Below are 13,153 nucleotides of genomic sequence, written 5' to 3'. Positions count from 1 at the left end.
GTGCTTGTAGGACTTCTGGCAGTGTCATCCAGCTGAACCTTCATGCCATTTGCAGAGTTCTCTTTCCTGCCTCACCCATACCACCCATACCTTCCCAATCCATGCTGACCCATGTAGTCATAATTTAGGACAGGTATAAAGGTATCATAGGCTTGACCGACATTATTGCAGAGGGTGGATTCATTCAAATACAGACAGATGTAATCTCCAGTTAGCGCAATCAGAGCTGGAGAAGATGTAACGCCAGTAGATAAAAAAGATGCTTGTCCTGAGCACCACAAAGAACGACACCTGTTAGCCATTCCCTAACTGAGTATGTAAAGAAGGAGGCAGAGTCTGGCTGGAATTGATTTTGGATGAACTGTAGCCCCACGACCATCTGAAAAGAGGCCCCACTGAATTGCAGAGTCTTTGTTCTGATAGATACATCTGCCGTGTGGATTCCTCACCTTGTGAATATCCCCTTGCGCCAGCAACATTCGGAAATTCTTTTCGTAGCTTCGCGCCGACGTGGACTTGGATGTCATAGAGGCACGGCACCGCTCGCGACTCCGCTGACGTCACCGACGCCTATAATAGGCCCACGCCGGCGTGATGACATCAGTTCCCTTTTTTCCGCGTCGTCGACGCTAACGGTTTTCTGGGATCGTACTGTAGCTTCCTGGTAACTTTGTTACTCTTGTTCTATTATTGCTGTTTCTGTTTTCTACGAGATGTCGTCGAAGAAGTCTGGCTTTAAGGCTTGCGGAGAATGTGGCAAGACAATGTCTATTACTGACCCGCATGAGTGCTGCGTCTGGTGCCTGAGTTCCGACCATGACGTCGAGGATTGCCCTTGTTGTAAGAAGATGACCCCAAAGGTCCTGCGGGAAAGGGAGACGAAACTCCTCGTGGCAAAGCTGAAGAGTAAGAAGGTTAAAAAGACTTCGAAGTCTCGATCTCGGCGTTTGAGGTCGAGGTCTCGATCGAAGTCGCGCTCGGAATCGTCTTCAGCTCATGTTTCAAGATCCTCAAGGAAAAAGCATAAGAAGAGGAGCCATGAGTCACGTCATCACTCAGGGAAGGACTCTGGTTCGAGGCCGAAGTCGCAGGTCAAACTTCTTAATAAAGAAGCGGAGGTTTCGGCGTCGGAGGCTCAGGACTCTGTTGGTGAAGCTTTGCATCCGAATTCGCCCGAGTCGCCGAAGCAGTTGACTATCCCTTCTCCAGATCCGTCCAATCCTTCTGGTCAGGAGGATGAAGGTGAGGTGCAGAAGGTTGGTGAGGCCGAGGTTCCGGTGCCTGCGGGTTCGTCGACCCCGGTTCCGGGACTCGGGGAAGAGGTCAACTTCGTGTCGACTCCGCCTCCTCGGGAACAGCCCGGAGGACCGTATCCAGATTTTCCGGCTCCAGGGCAGGATCCATCCCAATTCCTCAACGCCATGTTTGGTGTTTATTCCAGGGCGATGTACCCCAAGCTTATGCTCATGCGCCCTTCATGCCTTTTATGCCGGCTCTACCACCTCATTGGCATTTTCCGACACCGCCTGTGTCGTTGACACCGAAGCGTACGACGCCGACTCCGTCGACGCCGGTTCCATCGACGCCGGTGCCTACGACTCTGAGGCAGGATTCTGTTCAACCTCGTGTGAAACGACCTCATCCGACTTCGGGTTCGACGCCGGCCCCGTCGGAGTCGGTTCCGGATCCTTCGACTTCTATCGTGAAGGAAAGGTCACGGAGAGAAGCCCAGAGACTTCTGGAGGAAGAACAATATCGGTATGCTGATATGGAGGAAGGAGAGTTGCAGGAGTCTGAAGATCCTTTTGAGGACCTGGGAGAGGCCAGTGGGCTTGAACTGTCTCCTGAGTGGGATTTGGCTTCGGTGTCGAATGTGCCTTCAAAGGATGTGGTGCCTTATCACACTGTTATCAAAAAGGCGGCAAATTTGTTGAACATTACTCTGCCCACTGCTGAGTATAAGTCAAATCTTCTAACTGAAGTTCTTCACTCACCCTCCTCTTCTATTGAGCCAATGCTGCCTTTTAATGATGCGTTAGCTGAACCCATCTATGAGGTTTGGAAGAAGCCTTTGTCTACTCCTGCGGTTTCTAGGGCAGTGGCGAGGAGGTACAGGGTTGCGCCTGGTGACCTTGATTTTTTGTCAATGCACCCCCTGCCTGAGAGTTTGGTTGTGCAGGCTGCCTGCTCGAAGAGGTCTGCTGGTGCTTTTCCGCAGGTTCCTGTGGATAAGGAGTCCAGAAAGCAGGATCAGGCTGCCAAGAAGGTCTTCTCCTCAGCCAGTATGGCGTTAAAGTCAACCAACGCAACTTGTCTGATGGGGCAGTATGTCCATGCCTTGATGGATTCTGTTAAGCAGTTGGTTCCGAAAATCCCTGAGGAGGATAGAAAGGATTTTCAGGAGGTGATATCGGACACTCAGGCTGCTGCGAGGCAGGTGATTCAGAGTGGGTTGGACACTGCTGATTCGGTGGCGAGGGTCATGGGCTCTTCCGTGGCCACTAGGAGAGCCGCATGGCTTAAAACGTCGGAGTTCTCTACAGATGTTCAGTCTGTTTTGATGGACTTGCCTTTTGATGGCTCAGGATTGTTTGGCAAGAAGGCTGATGCGGCCTTGGAACGTTTTAAAGACAGTAGGGCCACTGCGAAATCTTTGGGCCTTCAGTCCAGGGGTACTACTGGAAGGCGCTTCAGAGGATTTGGCAGATCTTCCTTTCGTTCCTACAGACCATCTCAGCAGCAGCCACAGCAACAGCAAAATACGCTGTACAAATCATACAGGGGCAGGCAAAGAGCCCGTCCTAGAGGCCGTCAAGCTTCCTCCTCCTCCTCTTCTTCTTCCCCTTCCCAGCCCCCTGCCAACGCAGCAAAGCAGCCCTAGATCTGCCATTCCGGATCATGTGGTCCCATTGGGGGGCCGGCTTACCCATTTCCTACGAGATTGGGAATTGATAACATCGGATCTTTGGGTTCTCAATCTCGTGGGGAATGGGTATGCTCTTCCCTTTCGGGAGTTTCCCCCAAATTACCCTCCTTGCCAGGGTTTTTGTTCGGAGGACCACCTGCTTCTCCTGCAGGAAGAAGTCCTGGCACTGTTCAGAAAGGGTGCGATAGAGGTGGTTCCGGAGCAGGAGAGGGGTCAGGGATGCTACTCCCGGTATTTTCTGATCCCCAAGAAGGATGGCAGACCTCGGCCAATCCTAGATCTCAGGATCTTGAACCTTTACCTGAAACAGGAAAAGTTCAAGATGCTCACTCTTGCACAGGTTCTTCAAGCGCTGCTGGAAGAAGACTGGATGGTGTCGCTCGACGTACAGGATGCGTATTTTCATATTCCCATCTTGAAGTCGCACAGAAAGTATCTCTGTTTTACGGTTGGGTCGCAACACTACCAGTTTGCGGTCCTTCCGTTTGGTCTTACTACTGCGCCTCGAGTCTTCACCAAGGTGATGGCAGTGGTGGCAGCACATCTCAGAAGGTTGGGGATTCCTGTATTCCCGTATTTGGACGACTGGCTGATCCAAGGCAGAGTCGTCCGAGAAGGTGCTCCATCATCTGCAGGAGACAACTCAGTTGTTGCACAGGTTGGGTTTTTCAATAAATGTACCCAAGTCTCACCTGGTGCCCTCCCAGCGCAACCTGTTCATAGGTGCGGTACTGGATACAACTGTATGCCGTGCATTCCCTCCTCCTCGAAGGATTCGCGACATACAGGCAATGATTGCTTTATTTTTCAATGGAGCGGTTGTTCCATTCCTGAAGGTCCTTCGCCTGCTCGGTCTGATGGCTTCTTGCATTCTATTGGTCAACCATGCACGCTGGCACATGAGGGCACTCCAGTGGTGCCTCCGCAGGCAGTGGTATCAGCACAGCGGAGATCTCAGGGAGTCAGTGAGGATCTCCAGAGAAACTGCGGCGGATCTGTCTTGGTGGAGCGTGGAAGGCAATCTGTCGCAAGGAAAGCCTTTCCAACTGCCTCCATCGGTGGCCACAGTAATAACGGATGCATCCACTCTAGGGTGGGGTGCTTATCTGGGGGACCTGGAGGTCAAGGGTCTTTGGTCTCCGGAGGAAAGGTTGCTTCATATCAACCTTCTAGAGTTGCGGGCGATACGTCTGGCGCTCAAGGCCTTCCTCCCTTCCCTTCACGGTTGTTCGGTCCAGGTCCTGACGGACAACACGACCGCGATGTGGTACATCAACAAACAGGGAGGAGTGGGGTCACAGTGTCTCTGCAGAGAGGCTCTGCGCCTCTGGTCCTGGGTTCAGGACCATCGGATTTGTCTGATGACAAATCATCTGGCCGGAGTTCAGAACGTTCGTGCAGACAGTCTCAGTCGGCAGTTCTCTGCCGACCACGAGTGGAGGCTTCATCCGGAGGTAGTTCGCCACGTCTTTCGGACGTGGGGGACTCCTCAGGTGGACCTTTTTGCCACTCAAGAGAATGCTCACTGCCCGTTATTCTGCAGTCTCCAGTATCCGATGCAAGGAGCCTTGGGGGACGCGTTTCAGTTGAGTTGGGGCTCACGACTCCTTTACGCATTTCCTCCCATACCCTTGATTCTTCGGGTTCTGAGGAAGATTCGCCAAGACCGGGCCCAAGTTATATTGATCGACCCGGATTGGCCAAGAAGGGTGTGGTACACAGATCTTCTCCACCTCTCCTCGTGCTCGCCGCTCCATCTCCCTCACAGGGCAGATCTCCTCTCCCAGATGGAGGGGCAGGTTCTACACCCCCACCTCCAGACCTGACACCTTCATGCATGGAGATTGAACGGGGCAACCTGAGTTCTTTTTCTCTCCCGCCTGATGTAGTGGATGTCATCTTGTCAGCCAGGCGTGACTCCACTAAGTCCATCTATTCTTATAGGTGGTCAAAATTTGTTACTTGATGCAGGGAGAAGTCTATAGACCCTTTGAAGGCCCATTTATCTGATGTTCTCCAGTTTGCCCTTTCTCTGGCACAGCAGGGGCTTGCTGTTGCCACAGTGAAGGGCTATCTTTCAGCGCTGTCGGTTTTGATCTGTTTGCCTGACCAGCCCTCTCTTTTTAAATCTCCTGTAGTCTTAAGGTTTTTGAAGGGCCTCATAAATAAGTTCCCTCCTACTCCTTTTATTGTGCCTCAGTGGGACTTAAATCTTGTTTTGACCTTTCTGATGGGTGCTCCCTTTGAGCCTCTTCACAAATGTCCTATGAGGCTTTTGACCCTTAAGACAGTTTTCCTCGTTGCGATAACCTCGGCAAGGAGGGTAAGTGAGCTTGAAGCTCTTAGTTACAAGCCCCCTTTCTTGACCATTCATGCTGATTGAATGGTTCTTAGGACCAGGGCTGCTTTTCTGCCTTAGGTGGTGACTCCTTTCCACCTTGGTCAATCCATTACCCTTCCTACCTGTTATCCTCCCCCACACCCTTCCAAGGATGAGGAGAGATTACACCGTCTGGACCCCAAGAGGGCGGTGTCTTTTTACCTGGACAGAACTAAAGACTGTCGGTTGGATGACCTGCTCTTCATTGGCTTTGCTGGCTGCAAGAGAGGAAGAGCGGTCCATAAGAGGACTTTATCAAGATGGATTGTCCTCTGTATTAAGATCTGCTACTCTTTGGCCGGTAAGGAACCACCAGAGGGTATAAGGGCTCATTCTACTAGAGCTAAGTCTTCGACCTCAGCATTGGCTAGAGGTGTGCCTGTAGAGGATATTTGTAGAGCGGCAACTTGGTCTTCCCACCACACATTCGCGAAGCATTACTGCTTGGATTCCGAAGTGAGGAGGGACGGTCATTTTGCACGCTCTGTCCTTCAGGATTTCCTGGTCTAGAAGAGTGGACACCCTCCTCCGGGAGTGGGGACTGCTGTGGGACTCTATTCACAAGGTGAGGAATCCACACGGCAGATGTATCTATCAGAAGAACAAGTTACTTACCTTCTGTAACGCTTTTTCTGGTAGATACAATATCTGCCTGTGGATTCCTCACTGACCCACCCGCCTCCCCGTTGTCCACTCTTCTATGCCAGAGTTTTCTATTATGAATTGGTTTTATTTTCAAGGGGTTGTTTATTTCAAATGTTTTGTTGCATTTGCTTCACACTGTGTGTGTTACCTTGATATTTGTACTGCGTATACTGGGTATATGTCTACTGTCATTGGTCCGTCCGTGTGCCTCGAAGGCACGGAAAAAAGGGCTGAACTGATGTCATCACGCCGGCGTGGGCCTATTATAGGCGTCGGTGACGTCAGCGGAGTCGCGAGCGGTGCCGTGCCTCTATGACGTCCAAGTCCACGTCGGCGCGAAGCTACGAAAATAATTTCCGAATGTTGCTGGCGCAAGGGGATATTCACAAGGTGAGGAATCCACAGGCAGATATTGTATCTACCAGAAAAAGCGTTCCCGAACGTAAGTAACTTGTTCTTTAGTTACAATGGAATTTGACCTGGGTGATGTGGAACCTAGGTTCCAACAGAAGACCACAGACTGCCCTTGCGTGCAACAGCTCTGCTTTGTGCTACATATTAAGAGGCCTTCCAAGCTAATTCTTTAGCTCAGCTTAGCAGTGACCAAACAAGGTGAGAACCATAAATGTTAGTTGTACCCAGCACACCAGAGACCCTCGCACCAGTGGTGTAACGAAACTTGAGGGGCCCCCCCAAGTTACATGGGGGCCCCCCGCTCCAGATTTAGTCAGGATCTCTCAGCCCAGAGTACTGTACTTAAGGGGGCCTCTGCAGCTCGGGGCCCTGCCTCCGCACCCCTGTGTACGCCACTGCCTCGCACCTTTCATCCATGATGGGGTCTGTTTCCAGCTCAACTCATCCTGGATTTTTCCACAGGAGACAGCCATACCAGGCTTGGCCTATCTGACCTTTTTTCTAAAAAATATTTTCTTGATATTACTCACTGTTGTAAGAACTTTTTTTAACCTTTCTTTTATTTGTCCCTCATGGTAGCCATTTTCAGGAGGGTAAGACAGAGGAGCTGACAGTGAATCATGCTTTACTTTGCTATCGAGGGGGGACAGATGCTTGCTTTAAAGTATTCTACAATTAAAATTGTTTATAAATGTTTCTAATGCCACTGCTTATTTCTTTGTAGGAGCCCATTTACACCAGATATAAAGAACTTCATGCAAAGCGGATAGAGCTTCAAAAAAGGGTGGACGAGCTGCAGAGGGAGCTTATTAACCGTTCCGCCTCTTCCTCTCCGGACAAATCTGGGTCAGCGGCTCAGTCTCTCACCACTGCACAGACAGTTGTATGAATAGAACGGAACTATGTTTACTGGCAGCTGTGCTCAATGCAAATCCTCAGGATGAAGAAACTGACCGATATGTAGAAGAGGTTATAGTAGTTGAATCAATTCAGTGTTTCTCTGCATGCCTCTGGAAGAAATGCGGTGCACTGAAAAACGTGTGACCACATGTGCCACAAGTATTACACTAAGTTACAACACTAATGTTAGTTACCAGTCTGAAATACACTGTAGAAACATTCACTACAAACCTTTGTCTTGAATGGGTCTACAATCTGTGAGGTCTAAAATAAAGTGTTAAAATGATACTGTATTAACAAACTGACCTACATAGAAATGCCTATGCAATTCTTGAGGCTACCTCTTGCACTAGAAATATATAAAAGGCATGTTTGGCTAGGCTACCAGCAAACACACCCCGAAAAGCGGTGATTACGAGATGCCATCCCCTAATGCATGTAGTTACAGTGATGACCAAAGAAGAGCAACATCTACATCAAATGCATTTATTTTTTAGAAAAATCCTTTCAGAGCAAACACACCCTATTTAAGAAAGACTGTTGCACTAATAAGATATAAATGTCACACTGCATATAACTATTTGCAGCATAAATGGTATTGTAGTTTATTTACCAAAATGCATGCACTTTAAAATGTGTAATGTAAAATACAAAATACTAAATTTAAAGACACTGAAAATACTTTGTTGAGAGTTCACTTACACAACGGTTGCTGTTTAATTACTTGTATGTACTTGCAACACTGTACCATAAACACGCTGGCACATTTTTGCACAGAGCAGTATTCTACAAAATGTATCATGCTTGTCATTGGGTTGTCAGTAACTCTACAACAAACTCGTAGAAGCAAACTGATGTTATTTATCCTCTGTATCTATTTATTAGAATTTCGTTTGTGAACCTGCCACGTTTTCTGCCTAAAGAGCTGAATTGACAGCTTTTATTGTTCAATTCATAGTTTAGAGGTACGGTTGTACCAACTCTTTCATTTCTCAAAAATACAGAAATGTATTGTTATCCTGCTAGTTAGAAAGGATGCGAATTTAAGAAAAATGTATGCAATATTTTAGTATTCGTTACATGCAGATATTTAAGTAATTGAAATGTTTGTACGTATGTTGTGTACTTATAAGAGTGTGTGTATTGTTTAAAGCAAAACAATACTTATTTTTTCATCATTTAAAATTAGACGTTTACTCACTGTCTGTTCCTTATGTGTAAATGGCTTCATAATATTAATTTTTTGCTGAAAGTTAAACTTTCCCTAATATTTCCTCTCAAACGACCTGTCCGAGGTCAGTTTCCTGCGTTTTCTCGCTTGTTTTAGGCAGTTTTGTTTGTACTGTATTTTTTGTTATAAATTGTGCAGTCTATTAAGAATTTCTCTAACTTTAAGGCAACTGTATTGCTCATTAGAAAACATGTCACTGGCCTTAAGACCCACCAAGGCAGCACTAAGGACATTCTACATCATCATTCGAAAGATATTCAAGCACAACATTAATTGATTACCTTCATGGGACATAAGATCTTCAAAATTATAATAAAAGAGTTGACCTCAAGGATTTTCTATCTCCCCCCACCCACCCCCCCGAAAAAGAAACCGTGGATATATGTGTTTCATAGTGAAACTATTGGAAGAAGTGTTTCCTAAACTGCTGACATGAGGCATTTACCATGAAATATGAAGGGCGCACGGACTTTCAGGACACATTAGTAACAAATCTAAAGACCTTTACAATTTTTTTTATTAATTAGATGTTATGTGAACAAGTGGTATTCATATTTCCATCAAGCATCTAATATTATATAGTGAGATGTGCCTACTTTCTAAATCGGATGCGAGTTGTGACACAGCCAAGAACTAGTTGATGACTAATATGAAAGTAATTGCTGCTACCATATTTCTTCGAGGCTTAGGTAAGTTGTATTTTACTTATCTTGGTAAGACTAATTTCTGCTTTATCAAAGATGCAGAATCTCTTTTTGTACACATGCTAAGCTCAATGATTGTAAAATCTGCCTGCCACTGGTCAGTATAAAGACCCAGAAGGATTTGAAAACAGGGAGCGCTACCACATGGATTGGCAGACTATCGGTGTTTCTCTATCTTTTTCAGAAAAAGTTCCATAGTGTTAGGTCAGGTGCTAACAAACTAGGTGCTTCGAAACATTAGGATCTTGACCTACAATGTCAACAGCTCTAGGATATTATAAGGAAAAGTTTTACGTATCAAAAGTGTCAGACTCTGGTCACCTGACACATGTAACACATAAAAGAGACATATCTGGCATGTACTGGTGATTTGTCTGAGAGCCTCAGTTCTTTTTTCCGACTTCAACTGACCATATTCTAGAACACATCTAAGTAAATTTCTTCCAAATTGTAGATTTTTGTACTTAAGTCAATGCATTTTACAGCTCTCCATTGAGATCAGCAGTCTTTCCCACATTTGTGAGGTAATTTCTTCTCACAATGCCTTCAATTTTTTTAAGTGCCCTTCCAGTGGGAATAAGAAAGCTGTCATCCCCATTCTGTGTGGTGTAGCTCTCAACTTAAAGACAGGAAAGGCTTTTGCCTAAGGGGGCAGCTAGAAGATCTGAATGTGAAGCAAGGGAGGAGACGACACAGGTGGCAGAGAGGGCAAGTCATCGACTGAACCTATTTTGTTCCCCAAGAAAAGACTTCTTGGAGGGGAGATCTAAGGAGAAGAGGTGACATGGACATCATCACCATTTTTCACTGCACTCCTGAAGGTTACAGGAGCACTGGTCAAGGCACACATCAGGCTTTCATGTTCGCCTTTGAAGAGCTCGAGGGAAGTCAGAACATAGACGGCAAAAAAGATCTGGGCAACGCTGGGACCATCGAAGGCAAGGACTTCGATTGGCACACTATCTCTAACACTGCAAATAGTGATTGGGAGAATATTATCCCTTTTAATAAATCAACACCAGGGCACTCTTTCATTTCTACACCTTTTGAGTGACCAGCGGGATGGCTCTCCTTCTCGGCTCCCATTTCACCTATTCCAGTGAAGATGCCAAGGATGATAATTCCTGCTTTTGACTCCATTCAGGATTCTTCACCGACCCTGGATCTGCCATCAAAGAAGCCCATAAATGTCTTCGAGTAGGAAGATGCTTTTGACTGACCTTCGGTTGTCACCAAGCCATGATTCAACACCACCTTCCCCAGCAATACTACACACATGACAAAGAAGAAAATCACCATCTGGATCGCCTTCTCCATCAGTCTATTGTGTCCGATTCTTAATTAACATACGCCAGACTTTGAAAGCCACATCTTCCATGCGCACATCCCCGGTAGATGATATCAATACTATTCAAGATATACTAGCAAGAGGGGCAAACAAACTGAATATTCAACGTGAAATGCTGCAAACAGTGGTCTCTATCGTGAAGACTCTTCAGCCTGGACCAGCTCCAAACCAGACCTTACCACTTGTACGAAATTGGAGTATTAGTTGAGAGGGGTGAATGCCCACCTCAAGGAATAACCACAACCATGGCAGGGCGAACCCATATAATAACCACCCCGTGGTGTCTGTGGCTTAGAACAGACATGCTTAACTTAAAGGCAATGAGTAAAGTATGTATGCAGTACCAAAACAGTAATAAAGTGAAAATACAACACAAGAAAAATCTCAAACCAATTAAAAAAATGGAGTAAAGTAACCTGTAATAATTAAAATGGCATTAAAAAATCCAATAAGGGGAACAGGAGTTATTATTTTTTTTATTTTAAGCTCCAACCTCATTCACCTGGTTGTGCATGACCGATACTTAGGTGCAACTTAATCCCAAATGCGATGGAGTGCTGGTCGGAAACAGAAACTAGGTTCGCCCCGGTCGGAATTTTTACCTTTTTACTCAGTCTCTGAAATGGTAGTCAAAAAACAGGTCAAGGCAGCAGACTGTAGCCGAAGAGAGCTCACGTCATTTGATAGCCAATGACTTGATGACGTGTTTACTTTTGCCTGTTTAGCTCTGATTGGGAAACATTTGCACCCAAGGAAGGTTCTTCGAGGGCCAGATCGTTTTCGCGCCTTTGTCCGATGAAGATTTCTACCTACGGACTTAGTGGAGCCCAGATTCTTATGGCTTGGAAAGGCTGCAGGCTATAGCTCAAGAGGGCTCTACGAGACCAGATGCGTTCTCCGCAAGGTTCAGCTTAATTGGATTTGCCTCTGTGGAAAAGCTCCGAGCAGAAGCAACCTGAATGTTTGTCCCATCAGCAATGCACCTTCATCGTATCAGCTTGGCAGTTTGGTCAAATACCGTCTTTGAAGCGAAAAGGTTTGTTTTCAAGTCCCAGGTTTCAGAAAAACTTGGGAGCACACTTTAATGTGAGCCAAGGGACAAGAACCTTGGGGAAAGCATTTTGGGTTCAAGACTGACTACAGCAGAGGCCAGCAGCAGGGAGCAGGGCGGGTCCCTTTGAAACTGGTCAGCTGGGCAATCGTAGGAAAGGCCTCTTGTAGCTTGTTGTTCAGCTGTAGCTTGAATGGCGGGTCAGCCTTATGACCGCTAGAGTCTCCTTCGTTGTCCTGGGTACAAGAGCAAGAGCAGATCCAGTCTTTGAGCCTCTCCTCAGACAGCAGGTCCAGTCCTCTTCTAATAGAAATGTCTAACTGCAGTTTTCTCACCTTTTTAGTATTCCCCAGCTGTCAGACTGGATCCGGAATCTTTTCCAGCAGTACCTCTGAGTGCATGTAGGTGGTGCTGTGCAGCTTTCTGCACTGATACCATTTCACTCCGAATATGATGGGCAGATATTATATAGACACCACTCCCGTGCGCTGAAGTCCGTTCCTTTCTTTCCGTGCTACTAGACGCGGATCTGAAATTAACTCTTTCACCTAAAAAAATTAGTGTGCAAGGTAAATGTCACCTCCCAAGATGACAGGCATGTAACCCTGTAAGGACTGTCGTAATCGAATGTCTGTGACAGATTCTCATCAGGTTTGCCTTTTGTGTGTGGGGTCAAGCAGAAGCTCTAAGGCTTGGAGTGACTGTGTCAATGTACCAGAAGGCCATATAGGACCGAACTCTATGCTGCCAAGCATTGAAAGACTCCTTGGTGAGATCACTCCAAATCCAAAGTTCGCTTTCAGATCCGTTCCCGGTCCCGAATTTGCAGGAGTTGATCCCAAGGTCGTTTGTGTTCACCCTCCAAATCTTCGGGTAAGTCGAAGAAAAAACATTAAAAATCCCAACAGGACTCTGGCCCTTCACAGCACTCTCATACCAGGGTGACCAACCGTCCGTAAATTTCACGGACTGTCCTTGAATTTACCAATATGTCCGTTGTCCGTGAAGGAAGTTTCCACGGATGGCATTTGTCCATAATTTTAGCCGTGGTGCTAAAGGACAAGTATTTTCAGAAGTTAAGATGGCTCACCAGAAGGGAGGGGGCCTCCTGTGAAGTCATTCAGCGGGAGGGGAAGCCAGGGGGCCCGGCTGCTTAAAAGAAATGGAAATGCGGGCAAGTAGTTAATCTGCACATGCAAAGGCTGCTGGAATGCGAAATGGGTGTTAATTGCTGAGCTCATGTTACGCTGCCTGAAGTGAAATATTTCTTATTTCTGCTGTAACTGCACATGGGGAGGCTTTTCTCGAAATGTTTGATATATTATATTGGCTCACTGCCCATGCCCCCCCTTCATTGATCTCTCTGACTTGCTTCTTATGGCTATCTTGAGTTTTTCGGTTGGGATGTCCTACTTTTAAATGAGACAATGAAGTGATATGTTGTGAACATGAATGTAAGAAGGCATGCTATCTCACAGATTTTTTATACTAAGGGAAGCAACAAAAAAGGCTCCATTGATTTGAAAGCAAGTCACAAGCTTAACAGATTAGGAC

At 46.6% G+C, this 13,153-nt stretch overlaps 1 protein-coding gene across 2 annotated transcripts in view; it reads left to right on the top strand.

The window, feature by feature from the left end:
- The window catches only part of MTMR2 (myotubularin related protein 2), a 530,987-nt gene extending 522,160 nt beyond the window's left edge, over positions 1–8,827 (top strand). For both annotated transcript variants that reach the window (XM_078656989.1, XM_078656988.1), the window contains exon 14: positions 7,090–8,827. In XM_078656989.1, the coding sequence (XP_078513115.1) occupies positions 7,090–7,254 (165 nt within the window). In that variant the 3' untranslated portion in view covers positions 7,255–8,827. The remainder of the gene's footprint in view (positions 1–7,089) is intronic.
- The last annotated feature ends 4,326 nt before the right edge of the window (positions 8,828–13,153 follow it).

Source organism: Lissotriton helveticus, chromosome 8, assembly GCF_964261635.1.
Source record: "Lissotriton helveticus chromosome 8, aLisHel1.1, whole genome shotgun sequence".
Lineage (NCBI taxonomy): Eukaryota > Metazoa > Chordata > Amphibia > Caudata > Salamandridae > Lissotriton > Lissotriton helveticus.
This window is presented reverse-complemented; position numbering and strand designations above follow the sequence as displayed.